At 47.0% G+C, this 27,955-nt stretch overlaps 1 protein-coding gene across 1 annotated transcript; it reads left to right on the top strand.

Moving 5' to 3' along the window:
* Positions 1-889: 889 nt before the first annotated feature.
* Positions 890-27,955, top strand: LOC149328564 (acetylcholinesterase-like). The gene is made up of 7 exons (XM_089562264.1): positions 890-2,112; positions 4,691-4,912; positions 12,584-12,930; positions 17,653-17,943; positions 22,204-22,471; positions 24,636-24,994; positions 26,792-27,955. Exons 2-7 carry the CDS (start codon positions 4,712-4,714, stop codon positions 26,931-26,933), a joined length of 1,608 nt encoding a protein of 535 aa, XP_089418390.1. The 5' UTR covers positions 890-2,112; positions 4,691-4,711; the 3' UTR covers positions 26,934-27,955.

Here is a 27,955-nt window from a genome sequence, read left to right as displayed (position 1 = left end):
CATTGGCTTAAAAACTGCTGTGAATAGGAAGAAGGAAGGAACCATTGCTTCCTTGCATTTCACTGCCGGTGAAAAGTTGAGAGAAGGTACCACTTAAGCGAAAGGAAAAAAAAAGGCCTCATAGCACTGCCTAGGCACATTTCGGAATAAAGTGTTTCATGCTATATTTAAATGATATTGGCATCATTTCTGGAGAGATATTATTACCCTGAGGTGCCATCAAGCTCGCAGATAAGAAATGTGAACAATTTCAGAGTTACAGAAAAGAATGCTTTTTGCGTGAAATTTGACCTCTAGACAACGGAAGATTTATAATAGTGACATGTCCTTTTTGCAGTCTTCGAAATGAGTGGGCCTGGGGTTTTCCTAGTTTTTTAGTTAAAGATGGAATAAAACGAAGTAAATAAGACTAGTAAATAAGATTATAGACAAGCCCAGTGGATGCCAGAGTCGCTGGCGAAAATGTGTAGATGCCAAATGAGACTAGTTCGAATAATTTGAAACGTTTGTAAGAATATGCTGAAGAAATTATGTGTGCGAAAAGAAATGTATTACTTTCCGGACAAGCCCTCATTGTCAAGATAAAAAATCCGCAAACTTTATTAGCCATATGTAGTATTTAAAAGCAAAAAACGCACTTCGCCCTAATGAGAAACATTCCTAAGCCACTGGAAAAGAAGCTGCAACTTTGACGCCGCAGCCTTCAGGTGTTTTGTAAAGCTAGCAATGCAAGCTATAGTTATAATAGGTTGCCAATTCACAGATTATATTTTTGGAAATATTTCTGCAACTGCCGGAAGTATCTCAGTGTAAAATGGGGAAGTCATTTATTAGCGTGGTTCTTACTGCTAATATTACAGTTTCTTTACTTTTTTACGAGGAGCATATAGACGCCATCCTGGGCAGTTTTTGTTGCTCGTGAAATTCGTTTCTTTATCTCTCTTTCAGCGCTCACCCATTCAAGTGGTGGGGTTTTCAAGGCAGTAAAGCACGTGAGAAGTTAAAAGGGTGTATTGTTGCGTTATTTTTTTTGGAGTGGAAGCTCTACTTCAAGTTCAAAGCAGCAAAATCTGATTTATCGCTGAACATTTCCCCTTGATCTTGAATAGATAAACTAAAAAAATATTGACGCGACTGGAATTCGAACCCGCGACGGCGCGAACAGATCAGCATCACTGGCCACTGCTCGAGAGCTTAAGCTGAGTTTCATATCCTCGCCAGGCGTGCCAACGCCCCAGCAAAGCTAAACCATGAGCCGGTCATTATAAACACATGTTTTCACACGTCTACTCAGTTTACCTACTTTAAAGCCTTGCCAGTTTTTTTTTTGTCTTGAGGCGCAACGCAATGACACTCAGAGCTAAAGGAAACTATTAAGGAGAAATACGGCTTTACAACAACATCTCTAATGAAAACATTGCCGGAGCCAGTCCGAAACTGACACAGTAAAATAAGTGTCGAAGGGCCCCTGTGTCTTAAAGTTGGCACCAAACCTGTGCCTCTAGACGCTAAATTTAGATGCAGAAAAGAGGACGCTCAATCAAACATGAACGAGATGGGTGCTGCAGTTCCAGCAATCAAAGAAAATCAACCCCGGGTGATGTTGTTGTGCCCATGAATAAGGCCACGTCAGCTCTAGATATTTCTAGGGAACAGTGGCTGTGTTACGCTCACCAAAATGCAGTAAACGGCTTCTTGACAGGTGAAGTTACAAGACTGCTAAGTAGTTTGGCATTTCTTGTCCACTCGTGCTGAAATCTTATCGCTACCCTCGCTATCGTTCAAGAAGTTGTTGTCGTCTCTAGCGGCAGTCCTTACAGGCACTCCAAACAGTCTGTGCTCTTACACAAAAATGAAGTACCGGCGCTATGGGCACCAACGATAACGGCTGGGAACATGAGAGTGTAGCAGTATCAATTTACTGTACAATATCAGGGGCTTCTATCGTGCTCGTAACAAGTGCCGCTGCTGAAAATTTCCGACACTGTGTCATATCTTGCCACCGTGGTCGACGACGAAAGCTGTGTTGTCAGTCACTCCATGCGAGAGGCCAGGGCCGGTATTGAATCTCCAGCAGTCCGAGGCGGTGGCACCAACTGATCGAAGTACTGGGTAAAGTACAATTGTTTTTCATCCGTAAGCACCAGCCTTGTAATAAGGCCGGGAGCAACGGACACGTACCACCGATACGTTGCTGCTCCAATTTACGTCCGTTAACGTATAAAATGAGAAGAACGCTAGAAAAGACCACTAATGCAGACTGCCGGGTAACAGTCCTGCATGAGATGTCCAGCCAACCGTGATCTTGAGTCGCTGTTGCCCCCTGTCATAGCACAATTCTTTCTACGTTACGTGCCCGCTTGGCAGCAGTTCCTCTAGTTGACTTTAAAAGCCGCAATCGCCGATCTTTGCACTAACCGTATCATAAAATATAATGCCCGCGGTATGCAGAAAACAGCTCGCTATTACCAGAATTCATATCGTACGTCCTCATGCTCATCCCAGTGGAGAATTAAATGGTTCGTCCAGACAGAGGCAAGGATATTGAAAGTTTAATTCCGGATGACAGTATGGGGGTGACTCTAATTTTGCGCCTCAGCTTTCAGTGTAACGGATAAGGTCGAACTACGTCATACACACCTGAAATGTCGCTCATGGAGGCAGCGTAGAAAAACGGCTGTGACCTATATCACATTCGCTGTGATGGACGCCAAACGGTAAAATGGTTAGCCGAGGAGCCAAAAGCAAGTTCTAACTATTATGAAAAACTCTCCAACTCTTATACAGTGCTGATCAAATATGGTGCAATTTATTTTCCAGTTTTTGATAACAATACCAGCAGCATGAAATCGGAGGCTCCTTCATCTTGCAGGAAACGTAATTTCGCTGATAATTATCATATTATTTTGGCGGCAACCATTTCAGTATTTACTAACCTTAAAACAAATAATAACCAGCTTGAACTCCAATGGAATCTCGCATAAAATGAATGTATCGAAATGAAAAATTGTTTAGTAAAGGTGAACACAAAGCAATCTGCTGTCGTCTTTTTTTTACCTTCATTTGTGGGGACCCGGGACCAACGCTTCACCAGAGCAGTCACTCCACCGAGACAGCTAATTACTCCCTATTTAAAAATCTACTCCACCTTAGGGGATTCCCCAAAACAGTTGACTAGCATTATTCCCACTTGGAGTTATTGATCGATTCGCTCTCGCCCTGCCATAAGCTTGCCGTCCCGGTTAGCTCAGTTGGTAGAGCGACTGCTCCGGTGAAGCGGTGGTCTCTGGTTTGAACCTCGTACAAGGAGAAATTTTTCTTTGAAGTGCGAAGTTGCTGTGGAGCCTCTGTAGCTTTCCATTGTAGCCGTATGGCTGCGCTTGGGTGCATGTCAGTGAGTAAGTACTCCCTTATTACATGTCTCCTGAGAGAGAGGCATTGATTCCTCGAAGAATTAAATGATATCGGCATCGGAATTCAAAGATCAGTGAGGTGTTGGGCGGTTCTATTCGCCAAAATCCTGTTTTTGAAAGCCATAGCGATAAATGCCCCGGTATCCAAAAATCTTTGTGAGCGGAAAATCTCGAACATGTGTCTGGCACGTGGTGCCGAGAGAGCAACCTGTGAGGCAGGTGGGCCACCTAGGTCGCATGACCTTGAGGCGTCATCACAGCCTGCTCATCGGATTGTGAGTAAACAGCCCACCGTGCCAGGTGGCAGTTTAATTAATGGTTGATCGCTCGAGAACAAAAACGTGGGCAGCACAATGCCTACCATTTGGAGACCTTGCCATTGCAGCGCAGTGCCAGGAGTGGCATGAACACTCTCATGGTTCTATGAATGTAAAGTAGAGAACTACCTTCTGCTTGCATGGAACTGTTGTAGACAGCCCCTTGTATGCAGAAGGTAGTTTTCTACTTTACAACAGCTTCAACAGCGGTATCCTACCGGTACTCACCTATGGGGCAGAAACGTGGGCGCTAACAAAAAGGGTTCAGGTAAGTTAGGGACAACGCAGCGAGCTATGAAAAGAAAAATCATAGATGCAACGTCAAGAGATCGGAGCGGGTGGTGTGGGTGAGGAAATAAACGCTGGTTACTGACATCGTACTCAAAATCCAAAGGAAGAAATGGGCTTTGGCAGGGCATGTGATACGAAGGCACGATAACCGGTGGGTCTTAAGATAACGGAGTGGATTTCAAGCGAGCGATAATGTAGCAAGGGGCGGCAGGAATTTAGTTAGGCGGATGAGTATCACAAGTTTGCGGGGACGCGGTGGTGGCAACTGGCAAAGGACAGTGTTAATTGGAGAGACACGGGAGAGGCCTTTGCGCTGCAGTGGGCGGAGTCAGGCTGATGATGATGATGATGATAGCATGGGACTTAACTCATTACGCTATTGCGTCGCACCGTATAGTGCCTCCTCAGTTTTTTTTTCGTGCACTGCCGCCTGTACCTCGAAGACATGGTCCAGCTTTTCGGTGATTTCTTCTCGACTATATATGACCTCTAGTAGAACCCAGGAAACCCAATTTACTCTGACCAGAAGCACCACTAAGTTTATTTTTGGAGAAGATCTGAGAAGATAGAAGCTGAGGGAAGGGCACTGACTTACTGACTGATGCATGCTTGACATCGCACAAGCAGCACTGCGCATTTCTCATAGCTGTTATTACCGTTGCTTTTCAGGAAGCGCGAAAGGCTACCAACATGAAGAAAGCGGTGGTGGCGGCCATTCTCTTAAAAGCTCTCCTTTGCGCCGCTTACGACGTCCAACGCACTACGGACCTTGGACCCGTGGGCGGGCGTAAAATTGACATCTTGGGTGCCACCATCGAGGAGTACCGTGGCATTCCTTTCGCGGAGCCTCCTATCGGAGAATTGCGCTTTAAGCCTCCGGTGCCTGCCGAGGTAAGTACCGCCTTGTGTATTATGGCTAAGTCCCTGCGACAGTTCCTTAAAGTCGGGCTATTTGTTTCATGCAATACTTTGCACGGAGGCAGACCTAGAGAGCACACCTTGTATCTGCTCTCTAACTTAGGTTTTGGTTATCATCATAGGTTCATTTATCTGCGTCAGCTGTACTTTTATGTCAGATCAATACGCTACTGATATTCATGCTGTTGTCAGGTGGTTTTCAATCAAAAAGGTTAATCGCCAACAAATTTACTACGCCGTAAGAAGACCACTTCCTCTTACGCTGAAGATCCCTCGGTCATACTCATCAAACCTAAAAAATGCTCAACCAGTTGACAGTGCACAGTGGCAGAGAATAAAAACACAAACTAGCCATGGTAAGCAATTTATTTTTACGAGTTAGATGAAAGTAGCAGGGTTCCAATATTTTTGGAGCACACAGCGTACAAACGGGACGTCCGTAAAAAGGTCCTGTTGTTTGTGTACAAGCTTGCATATTTCACGTGCTGAAATGTATGACCTGGATAACACGATTTTATTTTTACCGAAGCAATCGGGTAATTGACAGAAGTTTTGAAGGGAGTGGGAGGATGCACGATATTGTGACGACCATGTAACGATCCCTCCGCGAGCCAGCAAGTTCGTCACAGTCGAGTGTAATGGCAGCACCGGCACCCTTGGCATTGCTGAAGCGAACATGTCGCTGCTACTCGCTCGGCAAGTTTGTGTAGCTCGAGGCCTAGTAGATCTTACCAACGGTCGCACCGACGTCTTAGTCACGAACTTTACCCGTGAACCGCAACATCTCACGAAAATGGCGGTCGTCGCTTATTTTGACGAGCTCCGAGAGTGTACCAGGCAGTGCTCTTTGTCCACGACGTCCGACCACGACGAGACGACAGCTACAGCCATCCAGACCGACGTCAACCCGCACCTCTTGGCCAGTCAGAAACGCTGCGTGGAAAACCTCATCTATTCCTTCCGAGATTGTTTTGCATCAACTTCCAAGGTGCGACAGACGCCGCTTACAAAGCACCGAATTGTCGTTGCTGACGACCAAAGACCAATATGTCAGCACCCTTATCGGGTATCTTCTAAAGAACGTGACGCCATCCGCCGCCAAGTTACAGAAATGCTCCAGGACGACGTCATACAACCGTCCACGAGCCCCTGGGCATCACCTGTTGTCCTCGTCACGAAGAAAGATGGCACCCTCAGGTTCTGTGTGGATTACAGGCGCCTCAATAACGTCACGAAAAAGAATGTGTACCCTCTGCCACGCATTGATGACTCTCTAGACCGCCTGCGCCATGCCACCTATTTTTCGTCTCTTGACCTCCGCAGTGGGTATTGGCAAATAGAGGTCGACGAACGCGTCCGAGAGAAGACCGCCTTTATTACCCCTGATGGTTTATACGATTTTAAGGTGCTCCCTTTTGGCTTGTTCTCGGCCCTTGCCACCTTCCAACGAATGATGGACACCGTGCTATCTGGACTGAAGTGGCAGTCGTGCCTCGTATATCTCGACGATGTCGTGATCTTCTCCGACACGTTCGATGAGCACCTGAAACGTTTGCGTGCTGTTTTCGAGGCCATACGTTACGCTGGTCTCTCTCTCAAGCCAGCGAAATGTCACTTCGCGTTTCATCAGCTGAAGTTTCTTGGTCACATTGTCAGCGCTCGAGGCGTTAGTCCAGACCCCGAAAAGACGGCCGCCGTAGCTGCCTTCCCCAAGCCCACAGACAAACGGAGCCTGCGTCGTTTCTTGGGCCTCTGCGCGTACTATCGCCGGTTCGTTCATAATTTCTCCAAGCTAGCTGAGCCTCTGACCCGCCTGACGAAAGACGCTGAACCCTTCTTGTGGGGGCAGGACCAGGAAAGAGCCTTCACGGAACTCAAGTCCCGTCTCCAATGTACGCCTGTGCTTGGCCACTTCGACGAGGACGCCGACACGGAACTACATACTGATGCCAGTAACGTTGGCCTCGGTGCGATCCTTGTTCAGTGGCAGGATGGTCTAGAACGCGTGATTGCTTACGCCAGTCGCACTTTGTCTCGTTCCGAAGTCAACTATTCCACCACGGAGAAGGAATGTCTGGCTGTGCTGTGGGCCGTTACGAAATTTCGTCCGTACCTGTATGGCCGCCCATTTCGGGTTGTGAGCGGTCATCATTCCCTGTGTTGGCTGGCGAATCTCAAAGATCCCTCGGGGCGGCTTGCTCGTTGGAGCCTTCGGCTACAAGAATTTGATGTCACCATCGTGTACAAGTCCGGCCAGAAACACAGCGATGCTGACTGTCTATCCCGGCCCCTATTCCCTGCCCCATGGGCGAGTCCGACGACGATTCCGCTTTTCTCGGTGCTGTCACCGCGTCCACCCTTGCCCGCCAACAGAGGGCCGACGCCGAACTGCTTCCTCTCATCGAGTATCTCGAAGGAACCGCTCCATCTCCTCCTCAAATCTTCAAGCGCGGGCTGTCATCGTTTTGCTTGCGCGATGGTGTCCTCTATGAAAAGAATTACGGCCCAACGCTCTGTATGCGGACGACATCACCCTCTGGGCAACACAACAATCGGTTGGAGACATCGAGACCAACCTGCAACAAGCGGCACCTATTGTGGACGAATACGCTCGTCGCTGTGGTCTTGAATGCTCCCCGAGCAAATCGGAATTTGTGCACATACGCCCCAACTCAAAGTGCACAACCAAAATTGCCCTTTCCCTACTTAGCGGACCGATACCTGAACACGAGGAGATCCGGGTACTGGGGCTTTTCATTCATCATAGGCGCAAGATAGACACTACCCTAAACAAGCTACGTAAGGTGGGGGACCAGGTGGGTCGGATGCTCCGCCGGGTGTCCAATAAAAGGGGGGGACTACGATGCAAAGATGCCCTGCGGCTGGCCAATGCATTCGTGACCAGCCGGATTTTATATTCGGCTCCCTACCTCCACCTACGCAAATGCGATGAGAATGCCTTAGAAGTAGTTCTCCTTAAGATTTATAAGAGAGCGCTCGACCTCCCCATAACGACGTCCAACAAGCGTCTCCTCGGTCTGGGGATGACCAACACCGTTGGGGAGTTACGAGAAGCTCATCTTAACAATCAATACTTGCGCCTAAGCAAAACACCTGCGGGGAGCCGCCTTCTGACCCGCTTACACATATCCTACGCAACACATACAGAAGAACGGGTCCGCATCCCTGAAGCCTGGCGCTTTGCACTCCAGGTGCGAATCCTTCCGAAGAACATGACTGCAGACACCCATGATGGTCGCCGTCTCGCGCGGGCGGAGGCTATTTCTCAACAATATGGCCATAAGCCAGGTGTCTTCTATGTGGATGCGGCCGGCCCACACCATGGGGGTTGGTACACGGCGGCAGTCATCCACCAAAACACTACAGTTCAGGGCCTTACTTTCCGTGCCCCAAACATTACATTTGCGGAAGAGATCGCCATTGCACTGGCCGCCGCAGATCCAGAGTCCCGAGTCATTATTACGGACTCCAGGGGCGCCTGCCGCAATATTGAGCAAGGGTATATTCCAGACCGTGCTTTCAAAATTCTCCACGCATGCGAATACACAGGGTTTCCGACCCATCGTACCATCCTGTGGGCTCCGGCTCATGCGGGTCTTGAGGGGAACGAGGCAGCCGACGCTGCCGCCCGCGCGCTTACTCACCGGGCAGTCGCCTCATCCGCAGCCTGATCTGGAATCCAATTTCAATCCGGCCATCACCTTTAAAGAGATCACCTCTCTTTATCAAAATTTTCATGGTCTCTATCCCCCTCCCTGTAAAGGCCTCACCAGGGTGGAGGAGCGCTGGCTTCTCCGCCTCTATACCGATACTGTACTGTGCCCGGCAGTACTTAAGCACTTCAATTCTTCTTTCTCGGGCGCGTGCCCACACTGTGAGGAGGAGTTTTCGGACACCTACCACATGGTACGGGCATGCCCTTCCAATCCTGCCCACCCACCCCACCTCCACCCCACTCGAGAGGACTGGGAAGCTGCCCTGCGCGGCTGCTCCGAACTCCATGCCCAACAGGCATTGGTAGCTAGAGCCCGGGCCGCTGCGGAAGCTACAGGGATCCCGGACTAGGGATCCCTCCTAGTGTTTGTAAGGGGTGGGCCCTTCCGGCTCGCCCCATCGGCCTCTCACTGTAAATAGGAATAAAAGTTTTCCTCCTCCTCCTCCAACGGACACTGCCTATCTGCTTGCCGTACCTACAGCTCTTCGTGACGAAGTTCTGCGTGCGTACCACGACGACCTTCCTTCGGGCCACCTCGGGTTTTCCCGCACGTTGGCGCGCATACGTCACAAATACTACTGGCCCAGGCTTGCTGCGGTTGTCCACCGCTACGTCCGAACTTGCCGTGAGTGCCAGCGCCGGAAGACGCCGCCGACTAAACCAGCCGGGCTCCTGCAGCCGATCGATCCCCCACGCCTCCCATTTCAACAGGTCGGCATGGACTTACTCGGCCCATTTCCGGCGTCTTCCATGGGTAACCGGTATATTGTTGTTGCCACTGACTATCTTAGCCGCTACTGTGAGACCAAGGCCCTTCCCCGTGGTTCCGCAGCCGAAGTTGCACATTTCTTCATTCACAACATTGTAATTCGTCACGGAGCCCCTACAGTCGTATTAACTGACAGGGGCACCGCCTACACGTCGGCACTTACGAGCGAGGTACTTCGACTCAGTGGCACCAGCCATCGAAGGACTACAGCTTACCATCCGCAAACGAACGGACTGACTGAGCGGCTTAACAAGACAATTGCCGACATGATTTTGATGTATGTAGACGATGGCCATGGGAACTGGGACCGGATACTGTCTTACAACACGTTCGCTTACAACACTGCTCTACACGAAACGACACGGTTCACTCCGTTCCATTTGGTGCACGGTCGCGAAGCCTTGACCATGCTGGACGCCATGCTTTTTCCGGATCCTGCTCCCTCTTCTTTCGTAGCGAACCAATTTGCTCGTGACGCCGAAGCCGCTCGCCATGTTGCTCGACAGCGAATCCGGCACCAACAACAACGCGACGCCGAGCGTTACAACCTCCACCGCAGGGAAGTGATTTACACACCCGGTGATCAAGTCTGGGTGTGGAGCCCGATCCGCTTGCGGGGGCGCTCTGAGAAGCTTCTTCGCCGTTACTTCGGTCCCTACCAGGTGTTACGCCACCTCAGCGCGGTGACCTACGAGGTGCTCCCTCAAGGAACTGTCCGGTCCTCACGACAACCGACGCCCGAAGTAGTCCACGTGGCGCGACTGAAGCCGTATTACTCCCGTTAGCCCCTTTTCACGCAGACACTCGCGCCGTTCACTTTCCGCCTTCCCTTCATTATTTTTTTTTTCGCCCGTGCGGCATCGGGCCGATGCCTCTTGAAAGAGGGGGGGCAATGCCACACTGCTGGCACTCTGCCGGCGCCACCTGGTGGCCGACCCTTGCCTCCAGGCGCGTGGCCGCGCGTCGTCTTCGTTCTACATGAGCTCGGCGGTTCGGCGGGCTTCGTCCAAGGAAACGCTGTGCTTCCCGCTTTTCCGCTGCGTTGGTCGGTGACAATATGTGCAACATGTTTCTTCTTGACATCGTCTCTAATGCGCAGAAAGAAACAGGACTGTCCTGCTCGTCAAAAGAGCTACTACTGGGGCTAGTTGGAAATACATACTTAAAGGAATTGGTGAGCGCTAAAAACCACGGAAAAGAACTTCGTCCTGTGTATTAGTTCTTTTCCGTGGTTTTTAGCGCTCACCAATTCCTTTAAGTCCTGCTCGTGCTTCACAGAGTTGTTTTTGCAGACCGCGGTGATCATGCTCTCCTAATGCTGCGTGGAAGATTCAGCATCGTTCACGCGCTTAAGGTGTCCTATCGACAGTTTATATTCTATCGTACTTTGAAAATATAGACAGATAATGTGCTCGAATGCATTTCGAATGCATTTCTTCGGTGCCATAGAGAAAAATAAGGCTGCGTTGCTGTAGATGAGTGGGAAGTGAATCATGAATTCTTGCCTCAATAAAACGCCTTTAATAGCCGAGAAACGACGTACGACGCTATCGAAAACTCCGTCGTCAAAAGTATGTCGATGTATGGAAATGTTACATTAATTAAGCACTCTCCCGATCCGGTTGCCTGTGGTCTTACTTCATTGGGGCTATCAATGACGACAACATCTTTCAGCTATTCATCGATGAAACCATTGTGCACGATGTACGCACACTCCAACTACCACGAACTTGTTGAAGGCGATTGTGAGGAGGCCGATCTACCAACAGATGCCTTGAACGTGTAACCAGGCATTAGTTATATCACGCCCACAATGCAGCTAGTTGGCAGCGCTAGGAACACATTGCCGCGCTAGCTCCGCAAGCGCCTTGATAAGCTCTGCCTTGGATAAGCAGACTTTTCTAAGAATCTTTCAATAGAGGAAGGGCACTTTCCTGTGAATGTATTTTGGGTGTAGTATGGGCGTCCACTTAGCACAAGCTTCGTATACAACGAAGGCAATCCAGGGAACTATCAGGTTCAGTGTAACAGGACTCGACTTGTGGTTAAAGGCTGCTACTCAGATTTGCATGTTCACAAAGAGAACCATATGAATCAGTCTTTAAGGGTTCTAATATTTGAGCAATTACACATATCGGCGAGAAAGCTCCAATATGGTAATACGCCAGTATGCATGGTCGTGAAATGACTAAACGAAAAAAAGCATTGCAAAAAATCTGTAATTCATTGCAATAAAAAGCAATGACCATGCATACAATGAACATATATTTCGACTAATATAAGTTCGAGCTCCATGGACTCCTTTTATTGCGAAGATTATTAACCAAGCTTCACCTGCAAGAATTTCTGTTTATTTTCTGTGCGGCTACACCGTATTAGTGCGCTGAAGTATTGAAAAGTGGCGAGTATTATAAATCTTAATTCGACTATATATCTTCTATTTAACTTCAAACTCTCCACATTGCTTCTGGTTCACTAAGAGTTATAAAGGACACTATCCTCTGTTTGCTCGGGCTTGGCGCATACTTCAATCCCTAACATTCCAAAAGATGCAAAACTGGAAAGCAAATAGAGGACGTGCTGCGGGGCGAAAGCTACCCTGAACTTCTCCTCCTGAGACTAAACACCTGCCTTCAAGGGGTTGTATAAGGTAAAAACCATATACATCCCCACTTCAAGGCATTAAGGTAGAAATCATTTTGAGCCTAATTGCTAACTGTTGCACGCGAAAAATTTCGTTACTTCTTGAAGACATGTTGCGGCATGCAGGATCAGTTCTCAGGGCGCTGTGAATGTAACACTGCACAAGAAAGGGCCACAAAATCATCTAGCTCATATTAGAAATAATACCTGTACAATAACATACAATTCTTTTCATTACGCTTAAAGATATGAGGTAACTGAGTCGCTATCTGCAAGGTTGCTTTGAACAGAGAAATTGACGGCTTATAGCAGTTGTTTGATTACGCATCGAACTGCCAAGAAAGAAGAGCTACAGCTTAATCCCGTTAAGCAAATGGCCGCAAACAGAATATTACAACGACGTGATATAAGGGACACCCTCGAAGCATTTCAAATTTATTTTTTTTTAGAATAAAAACTAAAAGGACATTTTTTCTTTCTCTCTCTCTCCTGAAAGCCATGGGAGGGAACGCTGGATGCCACTAGCCGCCGAAGCGGCTGTGCGCAACCCATGGTCGACACATCCCTTACCGGCGACATCGTGTACGGCGAGGACTGCCTCCACCTCAACGTGTGGGCGAGAGAGGGCAGCAGTAATGCGCCAGTGCTGGTCTGGATCTACGGAGGTGGCTTCACGTATGGCTCGGCATCACATGACAACTACACGGGGGCTGTGATAGCCTCCAAGACGGGCATCGTAGTGGCATCCATGAACTACCGTCTTGGAGTTCTTGGCTTTCTCCACACAGATAGCCCGGAGTCTCCTGGAAACATGGGGTTTCTGGACCAGAATTTAGCGCTGAAGTAAGGAGACCATTCTCTACATTTTGTTTTACGGCCGTTAGGTGTAGCTATCTCTCAGCGATATGTCGCTCTCTGTGGCCGAGTGAAAGCCTCCGCTCCCGTACAGCGGTGCCCCTAAAGGATCAAAGCACAAAAATGCAATCCCGCTGAGAAACCTCCCCCCCCCCCCCCTTCATCAACCAACCCATTTACACCCTGCACCCTAAGGATGCTTTACCTTTCACTGCACTCCCGCAACCTTTATCCTCCAAGGTGGTACCCACCGCCCATTGCTTCACCGCTTCCTTCCTGAATCCCTCGAAGCTTCTTCCTCGAAAAGGCCCTACCCACCACACATTCAATCCCCTAATTTATATAGAGCCCTATAATCCCCGAAATATCACCAGCATGTTGAATTAAAAGGCGCATTGTGAAGGCAATTTCGTCAGTGTGAAATGCACTACCAGCAGTAGTAGCGTAGAAATTGCTGCACCATATGAATAACAAGTCAATTTTTTTTCATTTTTTCTGTGTGTACCGAAAGCCTACTGTAAGTTTCTGGACAGGAATTTGCGGCGAAATATTTTCAAGTTTTCAACGTAAATAAAAAATAAACCCACAGCACAATAACAGACCACGGGCTGGTAACATACGCAATCCGAGTGAAGAACTGAAACAAATGCAAGTTTGGTAGTACCAATATCTCTGCTAAAATTAGGTGAAAAGGACTGGGTAGTCCATGACAGAAAAGCTACAAAAATAAAATTAATCTACCTGGAAGCCCGAACAAGCGAAGTGGCGCAATAATTACCAAAAAAGTGAGAAATCAATGACAGCACAGTAATATATGTGTGCAAAGAACGGCTATAAGCAAGAAACATTAGTACGAATTCAGATTACATAGCATTTCAGAATACATTTTTTGAAGTTCTTGCGGGAAGTTTTCAGAGCGGTGAAGTATTGCCGCTGGAGGGAAAGCATTCTAGATGCGTATGGTTCGAGGGTAAAAGGAGTTGTCAAATATTTTTGTCTGCCAGGAAAAATCTGTAAACTTTTTGCTGTGGTGTTACCGGAGTGTGCAGGATAGGTTCCTACGTAGTTTCTCTAGCGAACGGCTATAAGGAACAAACATTAGTACGAATTCATATTACGTAGCATGTCAGAATACATTTTTTGAAGTTCTTGCGTGATGTTTCCAGAGCCGTGAAGTATGGCAGCTGGAGGGAAGGCATTCTAGATGCGTATGGCTCGAGAGTAAAAGGAGTTATCAAATGGTTTTGTCTGCCGGGAAAAATCTGTAAACCTTTTGCTGTGGTGTTACCGGAGTGTGCAGGATAGGTTTCTACGCAAAGTTTCTCTAGTGAACAAGAAAGCAATTTAGTCGGGATAGTAGAAATTGCAAAGGCATATAGCAGCGTCGAAGAAAGAAAGTGCTCGCGAAAAACTGTTAAATTCCTCATCGGAAATGTCATTGCTCGTTCTAAGCGTAATGGTGAGCAAAAAAAAATGATGTTTTATGCGAAAATCGCGTATATTATTGCACAGACACTCACGCGGTTACAAATGAAAAGGGACTAATTATAAGTCGCTTCTTTCTTGGTCCTGAGATTCTGCATTATATCTGCTAAATAGCCCTTAAAACAAAAAGATGTAATTTGCGTATGCAAATGCAGCGTTGGTCTTAACCGATATGGTGCTTGGCTGTTGACCCGAAAGACATACGTTCGATCATGGCCTAGATGGTCGCACTTCGAGGGAGCCGAGAGGCTGGAGGCCCAAGTACTATGCGATTTCAGTGCATGTTAAAACACCCAAGGTGGTAAAAATTTACTGCAGCCGCCGACTACGGCGTCCTTTGGAGCCGCCAATGTGGCTCAGTGCTTATGGCGCTCGGCTGCTGAACTGAAAGACGCGGGTTCGGTCTCCGCCGCGGTGGTCCAATTTCAATGCTAGTGCCCCGAGTACTGTGCGATGTTAGCACAAGTTAAATAATCCGAGGTGGTTTACATTTCCGGAGCCCTTGAATAGGGCGTCCCTCATAGCCTGAGTCGCTTTGGCACGCTAAACACCATTATATACAACCAACCTTTCGTTCCTTATGTTCTTTTTTTTTTCTAAGCATTTTTAGTAGCGGTTGATTTACGGACACATTTTTTAGGTTTCGCAGTGTCGGTATAACCGTTAGCGATCGCTTGAGCACCTCTTGCTCGTACCTTGTGTTTCTTCAGTCGTCTTCAAGTGGCGACCGCGCACATCTGTCATCAAGTTACCATGCGTATTTAATTTATGCGATCCAGTTGCCACCAGCTGCATACAGGTGAAGTCTTGCGGATTGTGGAGCCTTCGTTGCAATCGGTTAGGGCGCGCATTCATAGGACACCGCCAAACGGCTCGGAAGACATCGCGGACGACTTCTCTGCCTGTCTTCATTTTCTATTAATAAACGCGTGGCAGTAGCCATCCAGCCGGTTGACACCTACTCGATAGCTCACTGCAAAAACTTTTTAAGGAAGGGGTGAAATAGATCTCGTTATTACCATAAGTAATTTTTTTTTCAATAGCCCCCCTGTAAGTAGTTAAATTAAGTTATTTTTACCTAACCAAGTACCGAGAATTCAGTCAAGACACTCCTTAATCGGGATCGCTAACTCGCCACCCGCGTCGAAGTGCAACGTCGGCGTAGACAATTGAAATATGCTGAAGAGATCTGCAACGCTGAGGTCACCATGATCAGGCTCTGATAGACGCTTTAATACTTAAATCAGGATGTAAAATACAGAAAAACAACATAACTTTGTCCATCAATCTTGAGTTGGCTTGGATTGATTAATGGGGTTCGACGTGCCAAAACGACTTGGCTATGCGGGGGACGCCGTAGTGGATGGCTCCGGATAATTTCAACAACCTGGCGTCTTGTAACGTTCGCTCACAGCTAAAATAGGCCGGCCTGTAACATTTGGCCGCCATCGAAACGTGACTGTCGTGGACGGTATTGAACTCACGTCTTCCGGGTCGGTAGCTGAGCACCACAGCGACTGACCCACCGCGGCGGCAAAAACGTCTTGGAGATCGCCACAAAACGTCGGCTTTATTAACGTATTACCAAAGATGGTGCATTTACTCTGATATTTTTTATCGTTTTAATCAGCTAAGGTTTCATTTTTGTTGTCTTTAGATTCATATCTACATCATGCAACATCTTTATGCATTCATTCTTTCTTCAGAGTCTTTTCTGCAGATGTATAGCTTTTTTGGATAACATTTGCCTGTTGTGATACCCAGTTGTCTTCATTGTCTTTCGTTGGATTCATTTCTGGCCATATTTATTTTTTCTTTCTGTAATCATCATTGCTCTTGTTCTCCTTGTTCAATTGCTCTTCGGGCACTGTAAGGTGCGCTGAATATCGTAAATTCCGGTACACAGTCTGCGCCTCAAATTTAGTCTTTATGTATACCTGATAAGATTTTTTTAAGAGCGTTAGCTGTTATTCATCACCTTTCTCGATTTCTTGGGGTCTGCTACCACGTGAAATTTGCGTGAAATTATCTGTTCGAGGAATTCAAGATGGCGACCCCCATAATAAATTGATATATCAACCGAATTGGTCATTGATTGGTGACCTGATTAGTATTGTTACGACGAAGTGGAAGTAGAAGAAAGTGTGCCCTCCCGTGTGAAAGGGATGAACGAAGTAGAAAAGGTCGATGGGTATCCCTTTTCGCGTTGGTGCTGCCTGCTGCTCCTTGCTAGGAACTATTTAGTGTAGACCACTACCACTTGTACATAAATGTAAATAGTATTTCCCCGTAATGGTATATCGAATTGGTGATTGGTGACGTTAACTAACTTTGTGATGTCATAACTAACTAGACACATGACTATGTTTAATCACTTTTAACTCAGTAAATAATGAGGCATCATAAAGCGATTTAGATATTTGGAATCCTCTATATGAGTAGAGCAGGATAGACACAAACATTAGCTATTGAAGTTAATATTTAGTAAAGGTTATGCTTATATTTAATTGCTTATAATTAACTACCCGATAACGTCAAGATGAACTAATGAATATTCGTAACAGACTAGATGAGTGGGAAATGTTAGACATCAATATTGTATAATTAGGCTGATATTTACTTACCCTTAGGCTTAACATGCGGCCCATGTCGTCAGCGCTCGGCAGCTCGCAATTTCATACCTCATGGCGACCGGGCACCTACCCCATTGAAGTAAGGAAAAATGGCCCTCCAAAGAGTCGAAAAACTTTTTCGGCACAACTTGGTCAAAAATATCAGACCTCAAGGCGGTAGGCACCCGCACGCCGTAAGGTATGGAAAAGAAGCCTAATCACGTGTAAATACATCACATGGATGATAGATGACGCTACCGAACAGCTAACGCCCGTTATTTCAACGTTTTCTAAACGGTGGCGGCATTTTTTTTTCTATATATTGCGCCCCGAGTAAAAACGCCGTATTCAGTCCATAGTAAGCACGTGGCACATAGTCACTTTGGGTATCTATTGTATTTTTTTGCGGAGTGGCAACAAAGTCGTGTGGAGCTACACTTAAATATAAGCTTAAGAACTGCAAAGCCAATCGGTTTCACTTTTTTGGTTGACTGTATGCCGCAATTTGAAGTGAAGATTGATGTAAATCTATTAGGGTGCAACATTTAAACTATTGCACAAAGACTACTTGGAATCGAAAGCAAAATTGCGTTCATTGCGCCCGTTCCCGCAGGTGGATCAAGAACAACATTGGGCATTTCGGCGGGGATCCTTCAAGCATCACGTTGTTTGGGGAGAGCGCTGGCGCTATGAGTGCGCACGCACACGTGCTCTCGCCACTGAGCCGGGGACTGTTCCGGCGTGCCATCGCCATGAGCGGCGTCATCAACGCACCCGACACGACAGAGTCCGCCCACGATAGTGCGGCCAAAGGTGACGCCCTGGCCGCCATTGTCGGCTGCCACCCGGAGAACAAGACGCATGTGTCCCACCCCGACGAAGTCATTCGCTGCCTGAGAACACGGTTAGTATCGCTGTGCTGGTGCTGACTGACATGATTTTGTCGTATTCATATAGGTGTCAAAACCCGGTTTTTGCTTTGTCTCGGTAGTCAAATTCTACGCTTCCTAACTTGACGTAACACTGCCCATGTGACAGATATCTTTGCTTCTAAAACGTTTTCCAGGGTTGTTTCGAAGGATCAATAAACTTAATTACGGCCTTACAAAGGTAGGCGAGCGGGCCATTTGGCGGATCAATGTTCTTAAAACAGCGCAAAAGACACGGACACAGCCAGAAGGAAAATGCACAGCAGTGGCTTTAAACTATGTTATTCTTGAACTTTACATGTATATATAACACATGGCTTGAAGCACGAGAGGTGGCAAACAGATACAATGCACCAAAAAATGCTAATCGCGTTTTGAGCGCTTTCCCAAGAACTCCCGTTATTCTCCTTACAAAGCCTACGGATCCATTATGATAAAACATCAAAACAGGTTTGTACATTGTGTTGAAGGGCTGGTTTGTGAACCTCCACTATCTTGTGGCAAAATTCCCGCTTAATTTCTCTGAATGCGCAAAGTAATGTTAGAAAGCGTGAAATCATTCTCGATAAGTGCGGAACCTTCAAAAGGAGCACGGGCAAAATCACTAGGGAAATAACTGAAAAGCATCGCATCTTAGCTCTTGGTGTCCTTTGGTCAGCACCCCATCTCTTGCGTTGCCAAGAAAAGAGCGGGCGTAATATGCAAAACGCCCATAACACGATTAGCATTTTTTTCTTTCGCAATTCATATGTTAGCTACCTGCCGCGCATCAAGCTATGTATATATTGCATCTAAATATCAAGAATAACCATAGTTGAAAGCCAGCACTGTGTGTGTCCATTCTTTCTGCGTTCGTGTCTTTGGCACTGATTTAAAAAGCAATTACGAATGCAATGAATAGCGATAGAGGCAGAAAAAAACAACCATTGAGGATAATCAGACATTGTGCCTGCAGGAATTAAAGTGATGAGACCGAGAAATGGGAGATTTGGGCAGACAATCAGTCCGTTGTGTCTACGAGGCATAATAACGGACCTTTGTCTGGAGTGGTGTATAAAAGATATCAATGAACAAATTAGACTAAAAGCTCACATGGATGCATTCTCAACTCAAGTTTCTGACTTAAAAATGGCGGTAAATTTCCACCATTATATAAAAAGAATATATCTGCCTAAGAGCAGAGATTCATGTAAGGCATAGAACTACTGAACAGAGGGCGTTGCGGAGTTCCTTTGAGAAGTTCAGTCGAGATTAGACGTAAATCAGAGAGCTGTTGGAAGATTAGCTCTAGGTGCCCATGGGAAAACCACAAACGAGGCAGTACAAGGGGATATGGGCTGGGCATCGTTGCAAGCACGAGAAGCTAAGAGAAAAATACTGTAGGAAGAACGCCTGAGGAAATTGGACGATAACAGGTGGGCAGCAAAGGTATTTAAATATTTATACAGAAAGAGCGTTGACTCACAGTGGCGGAAGAGAACTAGAAAACTATCCAGCAAGTATGCCGGTCATGAGGACGGAGAAAGAAAGAGCATTAAACGACAGGTTAAAAACGCGGAAGTTAAAAATTAGATGAATTCAATGGAAAAAAAACATAGTGTAGAACTATATCGATACTGGAAAAGGCAGATAAGGAAGGAATTTTTCTATGATAACTCAAGAGGCAGTGCCCTAATTTTTGAAGCTAGGTCAGGGTGTCTTAGAACGCACAGCTACAAAAAGAAATTTTACGAAGAAGATGACACATGTGCACTGTGTGGTAGATCTGTGGAAACAATTGAACACCTCATAATCAAATGCGATGGTATCAATCCGGATGTCGATGCAGGCACAGTCACTATTTCTGAGGCCCTAGGGTTTAAAGATAACAATGGTCGTGTAAATAAATCTGCAGTGGAAGTCAGCAAAAAGCGATTGGAGGATTGGTGGCTGAAAAGCAGAGATGTGGCATAAGGTTAGAATTGTAAGAAACCATAGGTAAAGATGATGGCGAATCTTAATGAGAATTGCCAACACAGTAAACAAAAATAACAAAGAAAAGCTGAGCATGGTGGCAATTGCCACCACCCCGTTTCAAAGGGGGCGCTCCTATCCATCCATCCATCCATCCATCCATCCATCCGTCCACCCACCCATCCACCCACCCACCTACCCTGCCCACCCCCACCCATCCATCCACCCATCCATCCATCCATCCACCCACCCACCCACTTACCCATCCATCCATCCACCCACCCATCCACCCAACCATCCATCCACCCACCCATCCACCCATCCATCCATCCATCCATCCGCCCACCCATCCATCCATCCATCCATCCATCCATCCATCCATCCATCCATCCATCCATCCATCCATCCATCCAAATATCCATCCATCCATCCATCCATCCATCCATCCATCCATCCATCCATCCATCCATCCATCCATCCATCCATCCATCCATCCATCCATCCATCCATCCATCCATCCATCCATCCATCCATCCATCCACCCACCCACCCACCCACCCATCCATCCATCCATCCGTCTGAAAAGCGCAAGGCTAGAGCCAACAAGAAAGCTTAAGATGACAGTAAGGACGGCACGGCAAGGTATGAAAACGAAAATAGTTGTGGTAACGCTAGGAGGTTGGCAGGCATGCATATTAGTGAAGAATAAGTAACCAATCACAAGCTGATTGTAGACGAGAGAATATAGACAATGGAAGATCAAATGATAGACACATAAATGTAATCGGTCGTTTGATAGCTTGACAAACTGGCTTGAAAAGGCAAAACGCCGCTGAAGGAAAGACGGAGTCAGGTAGAGAGAATTAACACATCCATCTTTTTTCCATGGGGTGTCGGCGGCTCAGGATCTGTAACTGATCTCACCTTGCTGCGCAGCCAAGTTCAGCTACAACGCCAAACGAGGCAGCTCAGAGTATCAACCAATTGATAGAGAAATGCACAGGGTGTATGAAATTCCTTTATAGATAACTTGCGAGCATTCGACTTTGCCGGAACCTCAATAGTCATGCACTCATCACTCCATAAAATAAGCACTACTAAAGGCTCCATAAAAATCATAAAGTTCCAATAAGGAAGGCGGTCAGGCGGAGGCACACGTTGTCCCCAATGCTGTTCACCGCCCGTTCACAGGAGGTATCCAGAGGGCTAGATTGGAAGCAGGTGGGGATAAGAGTTAATGGAGAACACCTTAGTTATCTGCGACTAGGTCATGGCATCGACTTTTGAAATGCCTCTGCGGATGTACTGCGAAGGATGATCAATCACTTAGACAGGCAAAGCAGAATGGTGGGTCAAAAATTAATATCCTGAAAACTAACATTCAACAGCCTCGGAACGGAATAGAAGCTTACGATTGGTGGCGAGTGGCCGGTGGGTACTTAGCGCAGATCCGGATAATGAGAATGAAACAATTAGAAGTCCAATAACTGGGTTGAGCGCATTTAGCATGATTAGGCATGACATTAGGCATGGAGCGCATTAGGCATTAGGCGTCAAGTTACACAAACGACTCCTCTGTAAATGGACGTTCTGCGACAGTTACTAGCGGTTTTCCGTGAATATGTCTATCCATTAATTTGTACCGTCTTCCTTTTCTGTATTCTATATATGGTGCACGTAACGCAGCTTTATGGTATTTGTTATGCTATGCATGGATGCTCTGTTGCATTCAATGTGAGCGGTATATCTTTATGGTTGGTTTTTTGGCAGTTAATAAAAGTGTTTGGCGCTACTCGACGCTTCGCGCAAACGTATACGTGCTCGCGTCCGCCGCTTCACGGGAAGGACGCCGCGGATGCGTGAAGGTGTCTTTTTGGGTGCTGAACCATTCAGCCGTTCTGTTTATCTTCATCACACTCCTCCTGCGTTACACGTTACCAACGCTAACTACGACGCCGCAGAACCGGGAAATGCGCCAGGAACTATTGGTTGGTTGATTTATGGGGTTTGACGTCCCAAAGCGACTAAGGCTATGAGAGACGCCGTAGTGGAGGGCTCCGGAAATTTCGACCACCTGGGGTTCTTTAACGTGCACTGACATCGCACTGTACACGGGCCTGGAATTTCTCCTCCAAAGAAATTCAGCCGCCGCGGCCGGGAACTATTGTCGTAGCAATTACATATAAACAAAGTTGTAGCTACTTCATTACTGTAGCAAATTCTATCCAGTCGAACAGCATACATATGAAAAGTGATTGCTCTCAATCTCCTCTTCGCGCCAGGCCAGCTGAGGAACTTGTGATGGCGGCATTCCAAGCGGTGCCCGGGAAGCACATGCCCTTCCTGCCTACGTACCAGAACGCCTTTCTTCCCGAAGAGCCGTCCTTGGCTATTCGGTCGGGTTCTTTCGACAACAGCGTGGAACTCCTCACTGGTGTGACCTCGGACGAGGGTTCCACCATGTTCTTCTGGTTACCACCAAAGCCCGAGATTCTTGCTGAGCATCTTGACAACGTCGACAGAGAGACACTCATAAACGCCCTTCACAAGGTCAGTGACACTTGTACTTTGTTAATTTAGAAAGGGAGAGCTGCCACGGGAACGCACAAAGCTACAGCCCTGTTTACCCTTATCGCTCATCACTTGACAGCCTCTTGCAGGGAGCCTTTCCATCGCGACTAGGAGGGATAGGTGCATACGGGCGGATCAGGTCATGGGAAAGCACAAGCAAAACTACGCGGCCTGTGGCATACGCGACCATGCTCACATCCGTCGCGGTACGTTCGTCGTCTTCTGTTAATGTAACTACAATGTGCCCACAGCCCTTTCCTCATGCCACATTCGTTTTTATTGCGAAAGCAATACTGCTAGCACATTTCTGCCATCGGTGGAGGTCGTTCCTTCGATCCGGCGCAGCTGCTGCGCATGACCACGTGACAGCGTGACGTCACGATCAGAGGAGAGCAGGGACCCCAACTCGTCTCTTCGGCCGTAGTCGTTCCTTCGCTCTGCGCGGCGCCTACCACGTGACGGCCTCCCCCACCCGCCGTGTGAGGGCGCTCGCTATGAGAGGTAAACGGGGCGCCGCAGGCGCGCTCCGCTTAGTCATGTCTGAGGAGTTGTACAAGGCGTCGCTGGAGCGGCGTGCTGCGCGCAAACGCCGGCGCCGTGCCGAGGAGACAGATGAAGAAAGGCAAGAGCGGTTGGCTAAGCAACGCGCTCATGCCGCAGAATGGCGAGCCCGGCGGCGTTCTACAAGTTCAGTGAGCGAGAGTAGTTTCATGGACTCTCTTAATGCCGAAGAATCGTCTTTGAGTAGTGGACCACCAAAGAGTGTTCATTGGAATAAACAAACCGCAGGAACCATGTTGTGTCCAGAGTAAATCCTTTAGTTGCACAAAAGGCGAAGCCATGCCAAACCACCAGCAGAGCCAAGCGCAGCCAGGGAGCTAGTGCTTTCGCAATCACTCAGGCTTAACCAGAGCTAAGCCACAGCTAATTTTTTATTGGACGAAGCTTGAATCTGTGGAAAGCCGCAGAACGCTTCTAAACGCTTATCTGACTGCGCGTAGGTGGGAGGCCCTTTTGACAAGGTTCCCGCTAGATGTCGCAAAATTTCACAATTTACGCTAGATTTGTTAATTTTTTTTCTTTAATCTATGCAACAGAACAGCCCATATATGTGACGTAAGGAAGAAGCGGTGGCGGTGCTATCGCAGATCGAGTCGACGCGCGAAGGGATAGCGCCGTGAGAGTTGCTGGAGTTACGCAATGCGTGCGCCGGCGAGCCCAGCCCTCGTAGCGCCATCCAGCATCACTGCCAGTAACCAGCTCTAAATTGAGTGCTCAGCAGTGACGCCCCTCTCCAGCTGTAGGCACTGACGGGATGGGTTCATTCAAACAAGGTTCAGTTCAGTTGCAAGCGTTTGTCGGATCACACTTCTGCATCATACTGCATTCCAATGCGGCCACCGCCAGTACAGTTTAAGCTGAATAGTGGAGAGTGATGACAGAAGAGCTGGAAGCATCGCTGAAAGCGTCGTTTGAAAAGGGTATCGCGATGCGAGTTATACGCCAGAACAGAAAGCCGCTCAGTTGCGTCGAAGACAGCAGGATTATGAGCCCGCTGACAAAGGTGACAATGCCACGACTTAAGGCGAGTGGGGAGCCGACGCGAAAGAAAAGCTGGTGTTCCTGCTACCAGTAATAAAACTCATTTCGCACATACATCTGCTCCCATTTACGGGAGTTCTAGCCTTTTTTCTGGTCGTGATAAAAGGAATTAGATAGAGCTGGTAAAGCAGGTCATCAAAATTTAAAAAATGTCTGCTATCGCATACGTCACAATAACACGAACTGGTTTATGATCTCATAACTACCTTTTCTGCGGCATTGCTGTTTTGGTAGAATAGATGGGTAAATGTTTAAGAATAAAGTTTTGAATCTAGGATTTGAACAAGGAACTTAGATTAGGTAACTCTACTATTCTATACCATCTGAAAATGGCGACACTTTAGCAGAGAGGCAAATAGAAGTTGAGTGCTTCGCGCTGCTATCAACCGAGGAGGAACGGATTAACTCACATTTCTTTGCAAGCGCTCTTCGCTTAACAATGGTGATTTGTTCCGCTCTTAAGTGAAAAATTGCGCACAGTTACTAGAAAGGTTGCCAGCCATAACAAGATCGGATAAGCTTTGTTCACTGCGTTCTCCAGACAGTCTCATCGTGGACGAAAAGGGAGCCTCCCTCGCTGCTGAAGGACGATGAGGTCGAGACCACAAGCAAGGCTGCGATCAGGCGCAAATACGTGGATTACTTGGGCGACCGGCTGTTCGTGTGCCCCATGCATTCTGCGGCCGCTGCCCATGCGTCACGCGGTGCCACAGTGTACACGTACGTGTTCGATCACTATCCAACCAAGAGGGAACCAGTGACCTGGGCTGGAGTTGGTCATGGCCTGGACCTGTATTTCATCTTCGGGTTGCCCCTACTGGACCGAGAGAGGGTGTACTTCAGCGACGAGGATGTCGTGGCATCCGAGAAACACCTCACAATGACGGGAACGTTTGCAGGGTGAGACATATTCACTTTTTTTCCTTGTTCAAGTTTACTTTTCTACAGCAACTTCCTTAGTGAAGATAATCTATCCAAGATCAAATCTATCCAGGTTACACATACAGGGTGTTTCACCTAAGTCTTTCTGCAATTTTTAAAAATAAGCTATTTGAATTAGATGCCCGCTTTTTCTGGCATAGCATTGTCAGTGGTGTAGTACATCATAATGCAGCTAAGACGTGCTAACTAGCAGTCTTGTTAACCAATATTTAATAGTTAAACTTTAAACTATTATCGTTGGGCTCCTTAATTATTGAGAGGCATGTAGCCCACTGTATGTAATACTCATATCAGTTTTTAGAATTTCGAAAACGCGGTTATCCTCGGCGCTGTGGCCCAACAAATTTCGCCTACATCGCGCCAAAATACATGCGGTTTGAGAAGCTTGCAGGCAAAGCAACCTCTCCAGTGAACCTAACTCGTCGAAATAGCCAAAATTTGTTGGGCCACAGCGCCGAGGATAATCGTGCTCTCGAAATTCGTTCTATCCGTTCTGCTCGTTCTATCCAAAGGAACTGATAATCCGAGAGAGCTATTCCTCGTAAGTCGAACCAGATGAGGTCTTAGCCTTGTGAAGGCGCTTTAAAATTAGTGAACAAAAATTCTTCTGTAATCAACACCCCGTAAACATGATTTGACATAGCGAAGACAAACGCACGGAGCGCGAATGTAGCAAATGCATCTTGACATTAGCGAAATATGAAATCCTTTAAAAGTCTTGAAATCTTCACTGATTCTGAACAGACTTCCCTGAGTTGAGCAGCAATGAGCAGAATGCCATCAAGGACAGATTTTCACGTTTGTTGAAAAGAAGCGTTAAACTACAATGGCTGCACAAGGTACAGGTTATGTGGAGGTTCAAGCTCATGTAAGCAACTTTCTCTAACGCGGTCCCATACAGCAAGCTTAAGAATATATTGAGAGCGGTGTTTCATACGCGTATATATGCTACACTGGTGGACGTAATCTTTAATGACTGTATTGTGTTCTTCATATTTCATTCACTTTTATGCGAAGCATACTACTTTAGCTACCACTTCAGCCATTCACCGTGGTTATGCGCCTCCAAATCACGTGATACATGACGTCACACCACGTGACACAATGACGTCACGACAGTAGAGAAACGGGGGCCCACCTCGCGCCGTTGCTGTGGTTGTGCGCCTCCAAATCACGTGATACATGACGCCACACCACGTGACACGATGACGTCACGGCAGTGGAGAAACGGAGGCCCACCTCGCGCCGTCGCTGTGGTTGTGCGCCTCCAAATCACGTGATACGATGATGCCACACCACGTGACACGATGAAGTCACGGCGGTGGAGAAATGGGGCCCACCTCGCGCCGTCGCTGTGGTTGTGCGGCTCCAAATTACGCGACACGATGATGCTTCGCATTCTCCAGGCTTAACCAAGTTAAGCCTCAGCCATTTTTTCATGTTGAGCACGTATACGGTTATTTAGGTAATCATTCTTAAATTAATAATTGACCTATTTTAACCTATTTTTGAAACCTATTCTTTCTTTCTTTAACCTATTTCTTTAACCTAATTTGAAACAGATTACGAGTGTACATCTGCGCTTCCTTCCTAGCGACGCTAGTCAGGGCGTTGTGTTGTGTGCATATAAACGCATGTGAGTGAGTGACCTCGGATGGTAGGACGAACGGCAGATGATAACAGGCTCAGTGACTGTGGCCGTTGCAACTCAATCCCGCCATTCTCACACTGCGTTTGCTTTACCCGAATTTGCAGCCTGCCTGTCCACCCGGGGATGTCTGCGTGGCCAAAGTACACTGCCACTTCACCGATTTCCATGTTGCTGAAGAACAACAACTCCACAGATATTATTGGCTTCCACACCGACCACTGCGCCACCTCAAGCGGGCATCTTTAAATGTGTATCTAATGGCATGCCCAGTTGGAAAGGATACTGTAGATTGACTTTAGCCACTTCGCGTAGACATACTCCCACCGACAAAATCTAGAAGTATTTTTTTTATTTAAGGCTACAAAGAAGAAAGTTCGCATCGCCTGTCATTCCCTCAGGTGAAATGATAGCATTTACCGCATGTTTTATTTAGAGTCTAAATCATTCTTTTCTCTTTTTAGAACGCAAAGAGTGTGTATTTTGTATCTGCAACATTTCACAGCATCCTTTTCCATAATTTGGAGCTAGTAAGTTTTGTCCTTTCCATTTCCGGTTTTATTGACTAGTGGATTGATCGAAGCGTTTTGTTATTCTCAGAAGACTGATTCATTTCCACCTTTGTATGATAAACTAAAGCTGATGATTGACAGGCCAGCCATTGACGTCACAGTTTATTCAGTCGGGAAATTTTGAAAAATTCACTTGCATCAGTAAACTCTCCATATTGCAGAAGAATGACGGTGTTGGTTGTGCTTAAGTGTAACCTTGATGCACGAAAAGATCAGCGCGCAGAAACCATGACATATTTTTGCAACGACTTAAGATTAGCGCCATGAAATGCGGCACATTAACAAAACGAAGCACAAAGAAAAAAAGACAGGACAATGATGTTTTCTCTATGCCCTATTCTCATGGACTGTTTTAGCATGTGCTACCATAAAGGTCAGTATTTTACGCCACTGCACCTATAAGGTGGGAAAGAAAACAGCTGAGTGTTTTATGTATTTACGTGTTTTTTTCTCAGATTACCTGTTATTTAGCCAAGCTTCAATACTCTCACTGTCCGGAAAGTCATTCATGAAAAAAACTGAACAATTAAAACATCGCTATCTCTGCTCGGCATGGATCCAGTAATCCATTCTAAATAACCAGCCCTCCCCAGACAGTTTTGGGCCATGGCGATGGCCGCCATATACGCGATCGCCACTCCTGGTCCTCTGTGAAAAATGAACGCCTGCCTTATTTTGAAGAAAGTAAGCTGCGTACGT

Source organism: Amblyomma mixtum, chromosome 9 (assembly GCF_055824585.1).
Source record: "Amblyomma mixtum isolate Tamu chromosome 9, ASM5582458v1, whole genome shotgun sequence".
Classification (NCBI taxonomy): domain Eukaryota; kingdom Metazoa; phylum Arthropoda; class Arachnida; order Ixodida; family Ixodidae; genus Amblyomma; species Amblyomma mixtum.
The sequence above is the reverse complement of the archived record's forward strand: the minus strand, read 5'-3'. Positions and strand labels throughout refer to the sequence as shown.